We start from the raw sequence: 18,110 nt of genomic DNA, 5'->3' as shown, positions 1-18,110 counted from the left end.
CAGGAGAGGCTGCTGACTGGCAAGTGTCTGTGTTTCACTGATGAGAAAGCCTCCTAACACCAAGAGGATAAAAATGCAGGAGATACTGTGGCCACCTCCAGCCTTCAGGGTTACAAGGCAAACGAGGGAGGCTTTGAAGCTCTTCCTTCTCCAAAGCTAGCGTTCCCAGATTGCTGCAAAGGTGTACTGACGGGTCCTGCAGGAGAACTCGAGAGCAAAGCCACAAAACCCCAGGGTTAGGCTCTGGAGCACGTTACTGAGCACACATGGCACACGACGGATCTGTGAACCAGACTGCAAAGGGGCCCACGCACGGGCTCTCTCCCTAGCCACGGCAGTTTCCACGCATCCCCCTTTCCATGCACTTTGGCTTAAAACGCAGGTCCGTGCCTGTTCACCACATCTGGTCTAACCGCCTCGTATCTCCACTGTCTTGCCTGCGGCCCGTGGCGGACAGAAAACGTCTCGCTGCCTACCGCTGCCTTTCCCGAGAGCCGGACGTACCCCGCAGCGGCCCATCGGGCACCCCCGCGGAAGCACCACCTGCCACAGCCACGGTGGCAGCGGTGCCTCCAGCCCCGCCGGTGGCTGCAGAAGGACGGGGTGCACCGCCCTGCGGGCTGCGAAGCCGCCACCGCGGGCAGGCCTGCGGGGACAGCGCGGCAGAGCAGGTGGCGCGGGGCGGGGACTGGAGGGGGCCTCTCGCTTCCCCACCCCTTCCCCGCTTCTCGCGAGGCTTCTGCCGGCACCCCGGGGGCTTCGTCGGCCAGTCGGTAGGGCGGAGCGGCGGCGATGGCCGCCCTGCGCTCCCTGCTGCGGTGGCGCCGCCGCTTGGATCCCGCAACCGGAGCTCAGCCGGCGCGGCGGCTGTGGGCCGGCGGCGGGGCCGGAGCGGCGGGGCCGAGGCGGTGGCGGCGAGAGCTGGGCTGGGCGGTGGGGGCCGCCCTCGCCGGGTACGTGGGGTACCGGCTGACCGAGCGGTGGCGGAAGCCCTCCCTGGAGCCGGCAGCCGTCGGGCCGGGCGGGGCCCGGGCGCTGCTCCCCATCCCTGTGGCGGCCGCTGCCAAGGAGACGGTAGGTGTGTGCGCCGCGCCCCTCCCGCCTAGCGGCCCGGCGGCCTCTTGCCCCCTCGCCGCGGCCTCGCTCCTTGCCGCGCTCCGCGTGTTGGCTCGGCGAGCCAGAAGCGGCCGGATCCGACGAGGATGGGGGGTTCCCTGCCCTGCCGCTGTGGAAACGTCCGAGGCGGTGACGAGCGGCTTCCCGGGCTGTCGCGCAGAGGTGACCCTGCGTGAAACTGGCCCCTGGTCTGGGAGGCGAGGCAGCCTGAGCGGGCGGGACCCCCGGGGACGAGGACAGAGGCAAAAGCTTGTCACCGGCCCTCCATCAGGAGAGAAGAGCTGTCACTGCGGCGGCGTGGTGGGCAGCGGGGCCTTGGCACGCCTTTGCTGCGCCTCGGAACGCAAACCGTCTGCATCCTGCTCTGCTTTTCGTCTCTGGAGCTGTCCTAAGCAAACTTATTTTTCTTTAACTAGTTTGTAAATGGAACTGCTGCTGATAGTGAGTTCATCAAAACCTGTGTTCATCTTCTTTATGACAGTTGTCTGTTTAATACACAGTCTTCCGTAGATGGAAAGTGTTATGCAGAGCGCCCTAAAACGTGATACTGTAGCACTTGGTGAAAGTAAGTAACGCTGCAGTTCAAGTAATTCAGCAAAAAAAACATTGGTTGGCGAACGATGGGTAAGAAAAAAGTGGAGGTGAACCTGGAAAACAAAGTTTCCTGTGACAGTATTGCACCGTGTTGCAGGTAACATATGGTAATGATGTTGGGGTTTTGTCAGGGGTTTTTTCCTTGAAAAAATGAGGGCTTTTTTAAAATGTCAAGAGCCCCAAGGGGACAGTTTGTAGTATGATACCGGCTAAGACTGGAAATCAGGGGTGCAAATGGCCTGCTTGCTGTAGATCACGTTTATCTTATATTGGGGAAGAGGGTCTGCATTTTTGCAGTGGAGGCCTTGGGCGTAGATATGAATGTTGTTAGCCCTTTTGCCCTGAGTTGTTAGTTGAAAGGCAGATTCTGTTGGCAACATCCTGTCTGAAGAGAAGTTGAGCGAGGCAGTTTTGATTATTCATGTACAGAGTGCCTTCCATTCTGTATTGATTTGACAGAACTTCACATTGTTTAACTTAGCCGGTCTTCCATTTCAGTCATCTTTCAAGGAAAACGCGCCTTGGATAAGTCAATAAATTTAGTGTGATGCCTAAGACTGCATTTTCACACGCATCACTATGAAAGCATTGAGGTTGCAAAGTCAAAATTGAGGTTATATTTGAATAAATTTACTATTAAAATATGCATGAAATGTATCTTCTGTGGAAGCACAGACTATGCTTTGAAGACAAGTGCTGTGCTCCTATGTGGAAAAGTGTTTTAATTAATTCAGTTTTCCATCTGCCTAGCAGAATATTTGGAAGATTAACTTGAAATATGTCATTTCAGATTGTGTGGCCAGACTAAATGCACAGGCTGACATCTCAGAACACTAGCCTTGGGGTTTAATTTTTTTCTTTTTGAACAATTGACCTCACTGATTTCAAATTGCGTGGAGCACTTGGCATTCCTGATAAAGTATCCTTTCAGCTGAAGCCTCCTAAAAGTGAGGATCAATTAGGTGTGCAATTTTTGATCTGAGTTAGTGGGGTTTTGTGCTTTTTAAATTGTTGGCTATTGTGATGCAGAAGGGTTTATGTGACAATGGGGAAAGCCCATAGCATGGTACTGGATCTAGCTGGTGAGCTACAAAGAATAGTTTAACCATGAGCTCCATCTGTGATCTGTATTCCATTTATGACTGCACTCCACACCTGTGATGAACACCAACTCTTTCATTACAGGTTTCTAAAACACCTCCAGAGGTGCCTTCCAGGGAAAAAAAGCCAAACATGCAAATCCTGTTATTATTGACATTATGGTATTCTGCAATGGCATTGTGTTGTAATGTCCTTTATTAGAAGGCTGAATTAATGATGTCTGAGTGACAATAACTTTTTAAGTGCACCATGTGACAATCTGAATAGTATTTACCAGTTTAAAAGAACTATAGTAACATTTGAAGTATAAGTGTCTGTGTTATTAGGGTTAAGGCTCTTAGATCCACAGCAGAGTGTGTTTAGAGTAATGGCTGGAGTAAATATGAGGTATTCAGAGTGTTCAAGAGTATCCAAGATAACCATGGCTGTCTCATTCATACTGTTGGAGTTTAACCCAGGCCAGCAGCTGCTGCACAGCTCCTGCAGTGGGGTAGGGGAAAGAATTGGGAGGGTAAAAGTGAGAAAACTTGTTGGCTGACATAAAGATGGTTCACCAGGCAAAGCAAAAGCTGCTTGACCAAGGAAAGCATATTAAAGAATTCATTCAGTACTTCCCATCAGCATCTGTTCAGCCACCTCCAGAAAAGCAGGGCTCTATCACATGTAACAGTTACTTTGTGAGACAGACATCTTAAGTCTGAATGTGTATCTCCTTGCTTTCCCCTCCTTCCCCAAGGCATTTATTACTGAGCATGATATCATATGTTATGAGATATCCCTCTGGTCAGCTGCAGTCAACTGTCCTAGCTATGTCCCCTTCTAACTTCTTGTACACCCTCAGCCTACTTGCTGGGGACAATATGAGAAGCAGCACCGACGAACTTCATGTGGGCAGTACAAAAAAATACTTGCATGGCCAAGCGTATTGTTGGAGGTGTTCTGATAGAGAGTAAGATTTGTACAGAAGTGGTGTGGAGCTCATATCCCTACTGAATTGCCTTTTCCCAGACAATTCATAAGAATAATTCAAATGAGAATAATTCCATTCCTGAGGAGTAAGAGTTTACATGTAACTGCCTGGAGCAGAATCTTGAACACTGTAATAAAGCAACAGTTTTAATTCCAGGGTTTCTGCCACATAACGTTTCAGAACCAAAGTAAAATTGTGCATGCAAGAGCTACTGTTTTTGTGTCTGAATGTTTTGGTGAAGACTGGAAGAGCTCTATCAGCATACAGCTCCTTTGAAGTCTAGGAGGTGCTTATGGAGAGCAGGAAACTCTGTAAGAGCTGGTTTTGATACCAATTTTCTATACCGACAACTGAGAACAGTATTGATCCAAGAAAAGCCCTGATCCAGTGTCCTGCTTACGAGGTATTTCCCTTGTTGGAACAGCTGTTATAGTACATGTTTTTCAGAGAAAACCAATGATTTTAGAAAAGCATAAGCCAGTGTCATAATTCCTCAGAGGAATTAATACTTGCCTTCCGGTTCCTTGCTTCCATGTTCCTTACTTCAAAAATACCTGTGTCATTTGCAAAGGTTATTAAAATGGTCTTGGAAACAGAAATGATGTCTCTCTCTCCACTCCAAAGAAATCTTTTCTGTAGTCACGTTGTCATTTTGTAAAGGAATTAAACTCCAGGTCTCTTATTTATTTTTACAGAATATTCTCTAAGAATTAATTCCTTCAGATATTGTTTAGGAATTAAAAGAGGGCAGGGAGAGACAGACACACAGTAAAGACTTTATCACATTTCTTGAAGGCCTACTGAGTGTCAGGAGGAGGAAGGTGTGTACTTGGGGTGCTATTTTTTTCCCCCCTAGTACCTTAGCAGTACTGTCAAACTCTCTCTATGAAAATACTCAAAAGGTCAAGTTTATTTGTAGCAGCACATTTCTAAGTGGATTACATCATGTATTTCTGTCTCTCTGAAATGAAGAACAAATCTTTAACTCCAAAAAGTAAGGGCAAACTTCCCTTGGGAGAAGATTATCCTGCCTGCTCAAAGACGATACTGTTCCAAGAGATGCATAAAGCATAATTTTTACAAGAGCCACCAACTAAACTTTATTTTTCCATAAGCATTATGCATTTTATGTCACAGGTCAATTGCCCAGTGTAGGAAGATGGGTTTATGCTTTGGCTGACGACATCTGAAGCTCCTAACTGTCATGCTGAGAAGGACCTTGGTTGCTAGCCAGCTGTAGTGAGAGCCATGCTGAAGGAAAAGAAAGATTTCTCTCTCAGCATTAGTTCTGTGTTCCTCAAGGTGTTAAAAAAGGGCAATACATATCTGGGACAGACCGATCCATCTGGAGCCCCTATTCTGTTCTGGAGCCCCTATTACAAGAGGGATGTGGAGGTGCTGGAACGTGTCCAGAGAAGGGCCACAAGGATGATCAAAGGGCTGGAGCACCTCTGCTATGAGGACAGACTGAAGGAGTTGGGGCTGTTCAGTCTGCAGAAGAGAAGGCTCCGAGGTGACCTCATTGTGGGCTTCCAGTATCTGAAGGGGGCCTACAGGAAGGCTGGGGAGGGACTTCTCAGGATCTCAGGTAGTGATAGGACTAGGGGGAATGGAATGAAGCTGGAGGTGGGGAGATTCAGGCTGGATGTGAGAAGGAAGTTCACCATGAGAGTGGTGAAACCCTGGAATGGGTTGTCCAGGGAGGTGGTTGAGGCCCCGTCCCTGGGGGTGTTTAAGCCCAGGCTGGACGAGGCTCTGTCCAGCCTGATCTAGTGTGGGGTGTCCCTGCCCATGGCAGGGGGGTTGGAACTAGGTGATCCTTGTGGTCCCTTCCAACCCTGAATGATACTATGATACTATCTACTAGTATGTTCTAGTCTTGCATGCAGTGAAGCATATGGACATGTACAGCAGGGTATACATGCTGACCAAAGCTTCTTGAAGATCTGAGAGACATTAAATGACTTACATATGAAACTAATATAAGAAGGCCTGTCAAAGTATGTTTTGCTGTAATACTTATTTTGGAGGCTTTCTGGAATAGCTGTGCTTACAGATAAACATTGTTACCCCAAGGATTTCCTGTAGTGGTTGTATTTGAGCAGGGCCCTTTCTACAACATTTTAAACAGATTCCAGCTTCCTGTGCTTGTAAATATTTTAATACAATAATGTCCTTATCTCACTGAAGCGGGATCAACTAACAAAATTGTTGGCTGTACTACTTCTAAGTAGTCTGCTAGAAATACAACTTCAGTAAGCATCAAAACAGTTTTGTCTGCTTTGGGATTTTCCCACACTGGGAACGTGACGTTTAACCTTTTGGCCACCCAGCATGAAAACAAAATCATGCTACTTTTATCTACATGGGAGCATATTAAATAAGCCTGAAGTCAAATATAAACGAAGGAAGTAAGGAACAGCATCTCTTTGAAAACCTTTTTATTTTAATAGTTTGCACAGATTCTCACTGATGGAAGACAGATTACTTTGCAAGCGAAAATTCAAAGAAACTCACTCACTTGAAATAAATGAAAGAGTAAACTACTGTAACAGAACATAATTTGGACTGCAAGCAAAAGATAACTTTTAGTAGTAAATGTTGGCTTGTTTAGCTAAAATAGTCTCGCCTTTATCTCAGCTGAAAGAAGCAAGAACACGCTGATTTGACTTGGAACACAGCAGAGTTGTGGTTTATTGTGTGATACTTTTTGCCCCATTTGCACGCACATACAGCAGGCCTATTTTTACCTATTTGTAGGTATTTTCAGAATGTGGGAGATGGAGTAGTGTTCTGGGTTTTGATAATGGATTCTTCCAGATTACTTCTGCAGAGCTTGAAGGCATCAGTTTTTCTAATTCTCAAGTGGAAAATCCTGTAGCTGGCATTTAAGCTTGTCTCTGTGGGGAAACTAGGTATTCTGCCACTAAATAAAACTTCTGCATTACTGACTTAATGTAATGGGAGACAAACACTCGACAAAGAACATTTCTGTTGTATTTTTTAATAGAAAGGGTAATGAGGTCATGTTTTATCTTGTTCACTTTACTTCCGGTGAGCCTGAGCCAGCTCACTGTCATTTATTCATATTTCACACAATTTGGGGTCATAACTACTGCACAATCACAATTATTGTAACGTCACTCATGTCCTGTATTAGGCCATCTTACAGCAATGTAGAGTTATCACATGGATTTCACTGCAAGGCCATGCAGATTCATTGATTCATGTAATTCCAAATTAAGACACACCGTATCTCTGAGGTAAGAGAGTCAGTAAGACAAACATGAAAGCAGAGTGGAGATTAGCCCATGCTTCAAGGAAGTCCCCATCCCATGCTACAAACGTGGGGAACAATGGCTAGTGAGGTGTGTGGCAGAAAAGGCCCTGAGGGCATTGATTGACAGGAGAGTGAATGTGCCCAGTTGGCCAAGAGGGCCAACAGCATCCTGGCCTGTATTAGAAATAATGTAGCCAGTAGGAGCAGGGAGGTGATTGTCCCTCTGTACTCAGTGCTGGTGAGGCTGCACCTTGAGTCCTGTGTTCAGCACCACACTACAGGGAGGACATCGAGGCACTGAAGTGGGTACAGAGAAGGGCAGCTAAGCTGGTGAGGGGCCTGGAGAACAAGTGCTGTGAGGAGTGGCTGAGGGAGCTGGAGCTGATTAGTGTACAAAAAAAGGAGACCGGGGGGAGACTTCATTGCTCTCTACAGCTACGTGAAAAGAGGTTGTGGAGGTCGGCATTGGTCCCTTCTCACAATGATAGAATGGGAGGGAATGGCCTCAGATTGCATCAGGGGGGGTTTAGGCTGGACATTAGGAAAGGTTTTTTCATGGAAAGGGTTGTCAGACACTGGAACAGGCTGTCTAAGGAGGTGTTGAGTCACCATCCCTGGATGTGTTTAAAAGCCATCTAGATCTGGTGCTTGGGAACATGGTGTAGTGACAGACTTGGTGGAGTGGGCGAAATGTCTGGACTTGATGATCTCAGAAGTTCTTTCTGGCCTTATGATGTGATTCTGTAATACATGAAAACCTTTGGTGGGAGCACCAGACTTTCAGTGCAGTTTGAACTTGTCTCCACTGGTAAACACAGGAGAAGAAAAATGAACCCCAAAAGGCAATGGGCTTTGGACACTAGTTTTGCTTGATAGAAATCCTACATTTTCTTCCCCCAAAGGGGAGAAAATACAGATGAGTATCATTCTGAAAGGTTTGACAAGGAATGCTTTCAAAATGGATTAACTTGAAATGTTGTGCTCATAAGAAAGGCCTGTTAGTCAGAGACACATGGCAGTGTTACTTCAGCCTCAGATGGCCCTCTAACTACAGTACTGGTGAGAGAGCATTATCATTGTGTTTTAATCTGCATAATGAAATTTTTTTAGGCCTTTTCCAGATATTTTAGGCTGTTTGTAATAAGTTTGTCACACAGGTGGAAGCACAATGGAAGCACACGTAATTGAAGAGTGGTTCCATTCAAAGGAGTATTCAGCCACATTACTATTTGGTCTTCAGTTTAATTTTTTCTTGCCTCATTTTGATGAGCTAATGTTAAAATCTACCATTTCTGTGAAAAAACCTTCCCTCTGTTTCCCTTGTCTGGTGGTGGCTGGCATGTAAGTGCTGCGTCCATTCAATGCATTTTAGAATGTGTTTTGTAATGTCTTCTGTGTGTAAGAATTAGGCATGCATTTCTGCATTAGGGAATGGTAAGATAACAGGCCAAGATCACTTTTTGATGTTCACCTGATGTAAACTGAGCTTATAAGAGCCACACAGTCTCTGTTCTTGGTTTTGCAGAAGGCAGATGGAAGCCAAGACACTGAAAAGGTGCTGCATTCCCCCTGCAGTCCTCCTGCCAGAGTATGGTACAGGAGATAGGAAGTGAAATATGGAGCAATAAGGCAGCAGAGTTTGAAAACGGAAGGATGACAACCATGAGCTGTTGGATTACAGCTACTGGAATTTTTGGAGAATGGGGAAAAGATAATATATCATTCATGAGTGCTGGTGAGCTTGGCCACAACAACCCCATGCAGTGCTACAGGCTGGAGTCAGAGTGGCTGGAGAGCAGCCAGGCAGAGAGTGACCTGGGAGTACTGGTTGATACTAGGTTGAACATGAGCCAGCAGTGTGCCCTGGTGGCCAAGAAGGCCAATGGCATCCTGGCCTGGATCAGGAACAGTGTGGCCAGCAGGAGCACAGAAGTCATTGTGCCCCTGTACTCAGCACTGCTTAGGCCACACCTTGAGTACTGTGTCCAGTTCTGGGCCCCTCAGTTTAGGAAAGTTGTTGAGTTGCTGGAATGTGTCCAGAGAAGGGCAACAAAGCTGGTGAGGGGTTTGGAACACAAGTCCTATGAGGAGAGGCTGAGGGAGCTGGGGTTGCTTAGCCTGGAGAAGAGGAAGCTCAGGGGAGACCTTATTGCTGTCTACAACTACCTGAAGGGAGGTTGTAGACAGGTGGGGGTTGCTCTCTTCTCCCAGGCAACCAGCACCAGAACAAGAGGACACAGTCTCAAGCTGTGCCAGAGGTGGTTTAGTCTGGATGTTAGGAAGAAATTCTTCATAGAGAGAGTGATTGGCCATTGGAATGGGCTGCCCAGGGAGGTGGTGGAGTCACCATCACTGCAGGTGTTTAGGAAGAGACTGGATGGGTTGCTTGGTGCCATGGTTTAGTTGATTAGATGGTGTTGGATGATAGGTGGGACATGATGATCCTGAAGGTCTCTTCCAACCTGGTCTGGTCTATTCTATTCTATTCTATTCTATTCTATTCTATTCTATTCTATTCTGTTCTGTTCTGTTCTGTGCTGTTCTGTTCCGTTCCGTTCCGTTCCGTTCCGTTCCGTTCCATTCCATTCCATTCCATTCCATTCCATTCCATTCCATTCCATTTTCTTTACCTCATGAATTGTAAAGTTGGAAGATGAATATTCTGGCTGACAGATTCTTGGTTCCACCAGTAGGGCTTCTTTACCCCCTGAAAGTTCTAATAAGAAAGTAGGTTGGTGTCCATGTGCAGGTAAAGCAGAGTTAACTTGCTATACCTAGGATTAAAATAATACTGCTATGAGGAGATGTGTGATATTCTGCTTGAAGGAAATGTCTGTATCTTAATTCAAAAAGGCAGAGAACCATAACATGATACAAGATCATAGTAATTAGTAAGCAGGATTGCCAAGAGGGTTAGTAAACAGAAGCATACAAAAATCTCCTTTCTTCTGTTTGTCAAGGAGATGGGCTTTCATGAGACTTTTTGAAGATTGTTGATAATTACAGAGAGATTTTTGTCTGGATAAGCTCTTGCAACTTCAAATAGAAATTGGAATCTTAGTGAATTTTGTTCACTCCTTCACCAACAGTACCTTCCCTGAGGTGTATCACATCAACCCTCTGTGTCTTGTTTCTGTGTCCATTGGATACTAGGGTTGGGCATAAATATGGAATAAATCCATTGTGACAATTGGTGTCACTAAGTCCTATTACCTGCTTCAGTGCACTATGATCTGCTAATGTGGGGGTAAACAGGAAACATTTCATCATTATGTGTTGACATTCATTTCTTAAATGAATGCTTGAATAGATGTGACATGAGGTCACTGAGTTTAGAATGGTGTGGCTTTTAATTAGCATAATGATTAGTCCCTAATAATTATGGAGGCTTGACGTCTCACCTCTGTGCCTGGAAAGATCATGGAGCAGATCCTCCTGGAGTCACTACTCGCTCAAAAGAATAGTGAAGAGGTGATTGGGAACAGTCAGCATGGCTTTGCCAAGGGCAAATCCTGCCTGACCAACCTGGTGGCCTTCTATGAGCAGGTGACAAAATTAATAGATGAGGGGCAAGCAACTGATGTCGTTTACCTGGACCTGAGCAAAGCCTTTGACACTGTCCCGCACCACATCCTCGTCTCCAAACTGGTGACACATGGGTTTGATGGGTGGACCACTAGATGGATAAGGAACTGGCTTGATGGCTGCACCCAAAGAGTGGCTGTCAATGGCTCCATGTCCCAGTGGAGGCCAGTGACAAGTGGAGTCCCTCAGGGATCAGTCCTGGGACCTGTCTTGTTCAACATCTTTGTGGGGGACATGGACAGTGGCATTGAGTGCACCCTCAGCAAGTTTGCTGATGACACCAAGCTGTGTGGTGCAGCAGACACGCTGGAGGGAAGGGAGGCCATCCAGAGGGACCTTGACAGGCTGGAGCGGTGGGCACAAGCCAACCTCATGAAGTTCAATAAGAGCAAGTGCAGGGTCCTGCATCTGGGTCGAGGCAATCCCAGGCACAAATACAGGCTGGGCAGTAACTGGCTGGAAAGCAGCCCTGAGGAGAGAGACTTGGGGGTGCTGGTGGACAAAAAGCTCAACATGAGCTCTCAGTGTGCACTTGCAGCCCACAAAGCCAATCAGATCCTGGGCTATATCAGGAGAAGTGTGGCTAGCAGGTCGAGGGAGGTGATCCTCCCTCTCTACTCAGCCCTGGTGAGACCCCACCTGGAGTACTGTGTCCAGTTCTGGAGCCCCTATTACAAGAGGGATGTGGAGGTGCTGGAACATGTCCAGAGAAGGGCCACAAGGATGATCAGAGGGCTGGAGCACCTGTCCTATGAGGACAGACTGAAGGAGTTGGGGCTGTTCAGTCTGGAGAAGAGAAGGCTCCGAGGTGACCTAATTGTGGCCTTCAAGTATCTGAAGGGAGCCTACAGGAAGGCTGGGGAGGGACTTTTCAGGATCTCAGGTAGTGATAGGACTAGGGGGAATGGAATGAAGCTGGAGGTGGGGAGATTCAGGCTGGATGTGAGGAGGAGGTTCTTCCCCATGAGAGTGGTGAGACCCTGGAATGGGTTGTCCAGGGAGGTGGTTGAGGCCCCGTCCCTGGGGGTGTTTAAGCCCAGGCTGGATGAGGCTCTGTCCAGCCTGATCTAGTGTGGGGTGTCCCTGCCCATGGCAGGGGGGTTAGAACTAGATGATCCTTGTGGTCCCTTCCAACCCTGAATGAAACTATGAAACTATAATTGCTGTACCTAAATTGACAAACAGTAATAGAAGGAGGAAAGCTCTGGTCAGGAAATGTGGACAAAAAGTTAAAATGTTCTCAAAGTTTTGTTTGTCAGTTTGCTGAGGTATGTATCTGGAGTCTTCTGTAGCCAAACCTTGCTTTTATTTGGACATTTAGTGTATGGACCAGGGCTCTAATACATATTAAGCCCTGTCTATGCTTGTTTGAATTCATGTTGTATCAACAGCAGAAACAGCTTGGTTTGAGTCTCGCAGATAAAAGCACAAAGTTTAAAATAAAGTCATATTTTTGTTCCTTAGAATAAAATTATGCTTGAACTTGCAGTTTTCTCCTCATTAACTTGAATTAGGTGGAGTTTGCTGCTCAAACAGGTGACAGTTTATTTTCTGTCACCTGCAGGTTCCTGTGGCCTAGGTTTTGTTTAATTGAGTAATTGAATAATAATTGAATAATAATTGGATAATTGAATAATTGATCTTGTGGGATAGTTATAAGCATTTATCTGACTTAAAAATAACGCCACAAAACCAAAAATTTTCACTCAGACTGGTTCCCTTATCCTTTTTGACATTTAGAAAAATGAACAGAAGGAGCAAGGGCGTGCAGGGTATGGAGCCTTTAACGAGGCACTTCTCTTTCTGGTGTTAGGCTGTATTCATACTGCATGACATGACTTTGAACCAGAATGTGCTCTTTAACATCTTTATTAATGATCTGGATGAGGGCATTGAGTCCATCATCAGTAAATTTGCGGACGACACCAAGCTGGGGACAGGAGTTGATCTGCTGGAGGGTAGAGAGGCTCTGCAGAGAGACCTCGACAGGCTGGACAGATGGGCAGAGTCCAACGGCATGAGATTGAGCACCTCCAAGTGCCGGGTTCTGCACATTGGCCACAACAACCCCATGCAGTGCTACAGGCTGGGGTCAGAGTGGCTGGAGAGCGGCCAGGCAGAGAGGGACCTGGGGGTGCTGGTTGATACTAGGTTGAACATGAGCCTGCAGTGTGCCCAGGCAGCCAGGAGGGCCAATGGCATCCTGGCCTGCATCAGGAACAGGGTGGTCATTCTGCCCCTGTACACTGCACTGGTTAGGCCACACCTTGAGTACTGTGTCCAGTTCTGGGCCCCTCAGTTTAGGAAAGATGTTGACTTGCTGGAACGTGTCCAGAGAAGGGCAACAAAGCTGGTGAGGGGCTTGGAACACAAGCCCTATGAGGAGAGGCTGAGAGAGCTGGGGCTGCTTAGCCTGGAGAAGAGGAGACTCAGGGGTGACCTTATTGCTGTCTACAACTACCTGAAGGGAGGTTGTAGGCAGGCAGAGGTTGGTCTCTCCTCCCAGGCAGCCAGCACCAGAACAAGAGGACACAGTCTTAGGCTGCACCAGGGGAGGTTCAGGCTGGAGGTCAGGAGGAAGTTTTACACAGAGAGAGTGATTGCCCATTGGAATGGTCTGCCTGGGGAGGTGGTGGAGTCGCCATCGCTGGAGGTGTTCAGGAGGAGACTTGACAGGGTGCTTGGTTGCATGGTTTAGTTGGTTGGGTGGTGTTGGATGGTAGGTTGGACACCATGATCTTGAAGGTCTCTTCCAAACTGGTCTGGTCTGGTCTGGTCTGGTCTGGTCTATTCTATTCTATTCTATTCTATTCTATTTTATATTGGCATTACTGTATAGTCAGCAGGACACTGTAAATTGGCTATAACGAGGGAGAAATTAAGGTTTTATAGATTTGGATTCTCAGTTAGGTGTAAGCATGTCTTGAAAATTCCATGCCTACAGTGTGTTATTTTATATTTATAGCAGCATAGAGTACTTGAGATAATGTTGAAATATGTGTCTGAGAATTTAGTAAATGTTTTTGTGTCTCAAGCAGAGTATTTGGCAGTAGTACCTGAGATAGTGTGAATTTCTGGAGAGCAAAGAATCTCAACATGCTTTCCAAATACTAACAGTGATCAAAACTAAGACAACATTTCTTGAGGGATACTTTATCTATGGATCCTCTTGATTACAGGTGATTGATTATGGTCGATTACAATTGATTCTACATACTGCATGTGGAATATCACCTTGAAGCAGTTTCTTCTCTGAGAATTGATCTTGCAGAATTATTGCTTTATTCCTCATGCCTACAAACTGCATATATTCAAAGGCATGTTTGCCATAGTGATAAAATAACATTTGTATCCAAAATAAGATAGATTATTAAGATTCAAATGCAGAGATAATCAGTTATGTTGCTTAAGGTTCTACCAAAACAACTGAGTCCTGCAAATCCCACATGAAGGCATAGCTTGGATGCCACTGGACTGCTGAAGGATCCGTAAGACCATAATCAAATAGTGAGATAAGACAGAAGTATTTTGGCTTGCATCAGGAGAAGTGTGGCCAGCAGGTCGTGGGAGGTGATCCTCTCCCTCTACTCAGCCCTGGTGAGACCCCACCTGGAGTACTGTGTCCAGTTCTGGAGCCCCTATTACCAGAGGGATATGGAGGTGCTGGAGCATGTCCAGAGAAGGGCCACAAGGATGATCAGAGGGCTGGAGCACCTCTCCTATGAGGACAGACTGAAGGAGTTGGGGCTGTTCAGTCTGCAGAAGAGAAGGCTCCGAGGTGACCTAATTGTGGCCTTCCAGTATCTGAAGGAGGCCTACAGGAAGGCTGGGGAGGGACTTCTCAGGATCTCAGGTAGTGATAAGACTAGGGGGAATGGAAAGAAGCTAGAGGTGGGGAGATTCAGGCTAGATGTGAGGAGGAGGTTCTTCACCATGAGAGTGGTGAAACCCTGGAATGTGTTGTCCAGGGAGGTGGTCGAGGCCCCGTCCCTGGAGGTGTTTAAGCCCAGGCTGGCTGAGGCTCTGGCCAGCCTGATCTAGTGTGGGGTGTCCCTGCCCATGGTAGGGGGCTTGGAACTAGATGATCCTTGTGGTCCCTTCCAACCCTGAATGATACTATGTTACTATGATACTACGTCATGTGAGTATGCCAGAAGAGAATTCAGCTTTTCTTTTCCTGGCATTCTAAGGTGAATTTCTGGGCTTTGCTGTTAGATTTTTTGCCCCCCTCTCCCCATATTTAATTTAGTAATCATTTGAAAATTACAAGGTCTAGGTTTAAAGCTGCTTCTCAGGCAGAAGTGCAGAATATTTGTATGCAGGGCAGTCCACTGACAATAAAATAACTGTATAAGCATTTCTATTATACTCACTTTCTATGGCCATTTTTTTTTCTATCAAAACAAAACATTTTCAAACACACACAACAGAAACAGTAATTTGAAAATGATTAGAGACAGCCCAGTGAGAGAACTATGAAGTCAGTTAAAATGCCTTAGATAATGTACTGAAGCACTAAGATTCCCATATATAAAACCAAAACATAGGGAGTTTTCTGTTACGTTGTGACTTCACATGTGATCTGGTTTGGGTTTAGTTGCTTTCCACATAGAAAGTGTCTGACATGTTCATTTTTTATTTGTCTGCCTTACAGACATCATTTAATCTCCTAGTTACAACTGAAGCCATAAAATTTTGTTTCACTGCAGTTGCCTCACTGATGTGTTATTTTTGAAGGAGATTGTTTGAAAAGCAGAAGGAAAATAAGGCCAAATATTTGACTGCCCAATAGAAATGTGCCTTTGCTTCCAAACACTGAACTCTGAAACCTATTCTTAGAAAGATTTTGGAGAACCAATTTCCATTTGTTGTTCTTGTTGTTGCTTTTCCTTAGTTTGACACTTGAAGAATTTGAGGGATACTTTATGAAATGACAAGAGTAGTGGGGACAAGGTCAGCTTGTGGTGTTCCACTGATAAAATGCTGCATTCTTATTTAACGTACTGGGAGAAGTTACCAAGATCATTGCTTTACCCTTTATGAAACAGTTTAGGTTTGGGTTTTTTCATCACTGAAAAAAAGTTCAAGGTACTTGCATTTTCTAGTCATGGGTCTGTGGTGACAGGTTGGACTCGATGATCCTTGAGGTCTCTTCCAACCTTGGCGATACTGTGATACTGTGATGCTAATTCCACAGAGGAGTTTGCCTTATTATGAGCTTAAAAAAAAGGTTTGAGGTGGCAGTAGCTAGTTTCTCCTAAAAGGTCTGACAGCCTAAACCAGAAATTTAATAATTCAGAACACTTACAGTTTTGTACTACTAAGTTCATGTGTAAATCAGCTGAATGGTCAATATATCAGGAACTTCTGAGGTCTGTAAACTCTTGTAAGATGAGAACTTAATGCCATACAGCACTTTTGTAACTCTGGAGGAGTAGTTATGTTCTTCTTCTGTTCCTCCTCCCAGTATGGTAGCTTTAATTGCATTGGATGCTTGAAATAGCAGTATCCCAAGAAGATCTACACTGGAGTATAAATACCTATTATGGAGGTGTCTTGATATTTTTCTCAGTAGCTGCAATCTAAGAAACAGTACACAAAGTGTTATTCCATTGTAGTTGTACTTGTTGCCTTTCCTTAGTTTGGGACTTGAAGAATTTTATGGATACTCTATGAAACAACAAGAATAGAGACTCTTCTGGAAATGTCAGGCAGTTCAAATAACTGGACTTCCTTGACTTAGAATTGTCCCTTTCTTGTGATTCAAGATCCTAACTTACCTTTTTCTCCTTCTCTCTCTCTCTCTCTCTGTAAATATATACATATATATATATATATATATATATATATATATATATATATATATATACATATATATATATATATATATATATCCCCAGCTGGGGTAATGTCAAAAATTTCTATGCATAGAATTGTAGGAGACCAAAAATTACAGTAGTGAAATCCTGATTCTAGTTTCAGCTCTTAAACATACTAAAAACATTTGGATGCATTTGACTTTGAATCACCACCTATGCATTTACAGTTTGTTTGGGTTTTTTATGATGAATGGCAGTGACAATGTAAACCAAAACTTGTTTTCGTATGTTAAAATGGTTTCCTTCTGTCTTTGAAGGTTGCAGAAAACAGATCAGACCTTGAAGATTTACATCTGTATGCAACTCCTCGGGAGCAGCGGTTCCGTAGGTTTGCCAGTTTGGAATTTGAAGGACAGCTCTATATGACTCCATACGACTTCATTCAGGCTGTCACGAGTGATGAGCCCAAACGTAAGCAGGAGGGGTTTTTGTTGGTAAAATTGCTAAGGGCAATGCCAGTGGTGTATGTTATTTTTCCATTTGCTTTTGATGACTACTGCTTCTGTTTCTGACTATGGTAGAAAGGTACTGCATCTTCCAGAATTCTATTTTATTTAATAATCAGTTTCCTGATACTTATTAGATTGTAAACATCTGTGTGTTAGTCATTAGTTAGAACATTCATGCCACAGAGGTTACAGACAGCTCAACATGCACTCAAGACAAGAAGCTGATTTGTATCATTGTCATTGACACCGTTACAGTTGTGGTTTCTTTCTGAGCAGGCCCATACTGCTGTAAAACTTTGGCCTTCTCCTCCGTATAGTCTCTGTAAATAGGCAGGCAAGATATGAGGTCTGGGAGGGTTCTTCTTCTCCTCTACTCTGCCCTGGTGAGACCACATCTGGAATAATGTGTCTAGTTTTGGGCTCACCAATTCAAGAGAGAAAAGGGATCTACTGGAGGGAGTCCAATGGAGAGCTAGGAGGATGATTGTAGGACGTTAACATTTCTTCTGCAAAGAGAGACTGAGAGACCTAAGGATGTTTTTTCTTGAGATGAGAAGGCTGAGAAGGGGTCTTATCAACCTCTGTAAATATCTGAGGGATGGGTGTCAAGATGAAGGTGCCACTCCCTTTTTAGTGGAGCCCAGTGACACGACAGGGAACAACAGGTACAAGCTAGAACACAGGAGGTTCCACGGGGAGACACTTCTTTATTATGAGGGTGATGGAGCAGTGGAACAAGCTGCCCAGAGAGGTGGGCTCTCCTTCTCTGGAGGTTTTCAAAACCCAACTGGATGTGTTCCTGTGTGGCCTGCCCTAGGTGATCCTGCTTTGGCAGAGGGGTTGGACTTCATGATCTTTGGAGATCCCTTCCAGCCCCTAATGTTCTGTGATTCTGTGAACAATTTAGGATAACATTGTTTTGCCATTTTTACCATCTTAAATTGTCATTTACTATCATGTTGGGATTTTTTTGCCCTACAGAGGTTTTACATCCATATCATGGCTTTTGAATAACATGCTTTGAGGAAGAGTTTCAGTCCTCCAGGGGATCAACTTTCTACACTTAAAAGTTGCCGGAGTTAGCACTGTGTGTTAGTTAAATTAATGAAAAACAAACTATCAGCTTTAGTTCACTT

The 18,110-nt window shown here is 45.2% G+C and overlaps 1 protein-coding gene across 8 annotated transcripts in view; it reads left to right on the top strand.

Annotated features, from left to right (window-relative positions):
- The first annotated feature begins 779 nt into the window (after window positions 1-779).
- The window catches only part of MICU3 (mitochondrial calcium uptake family member 3), a 63,889-nt gene continuing 46,558 nt past the window's right edge, over window positions 780-18,110 (top strand). For all 8 annotated transcript variants that reach the window (XM_068137507.1, XM_068137503.1, XM_068137506.1 and 5 more), the window contains exons 1-2: window positions 780-1,074; window positions 16,783-16,936. In XM_068137507.1, coding sequence (XP_067993608.1) covers window positions 793-1,074; window positions 16,783-16,936 — 436 coding nt within the window. In that variant the 5' untranslated portion in view covers window positions 780-792. The remainder of the gene's footprint in view (window positions 1,075-16,782; window positions 16,937-18,110) is intronic.

This window comes from Melanerpes formicivorus, unplaced genomic scaffold (genome assembly GCF_026170545.1).
Source record: "Melanerpes formicivorus ecotype bairdi unplaced genomic scaffold, bMelFor1.0.p_v2 SCAF_4, whole genome shotgun sequence".
NCBI classification, from domain to species: Eukaryota; Metazoa; Chordata; class Aves; order Piciformes; family Picidae; genus Melanerpes; species Melanerpes formicivorus.
The sequence above is the reverse complement of the archived record's forward strand: the minus strand, read 5'-3'. Positions and strand labels throughout refer to the sequence as shown.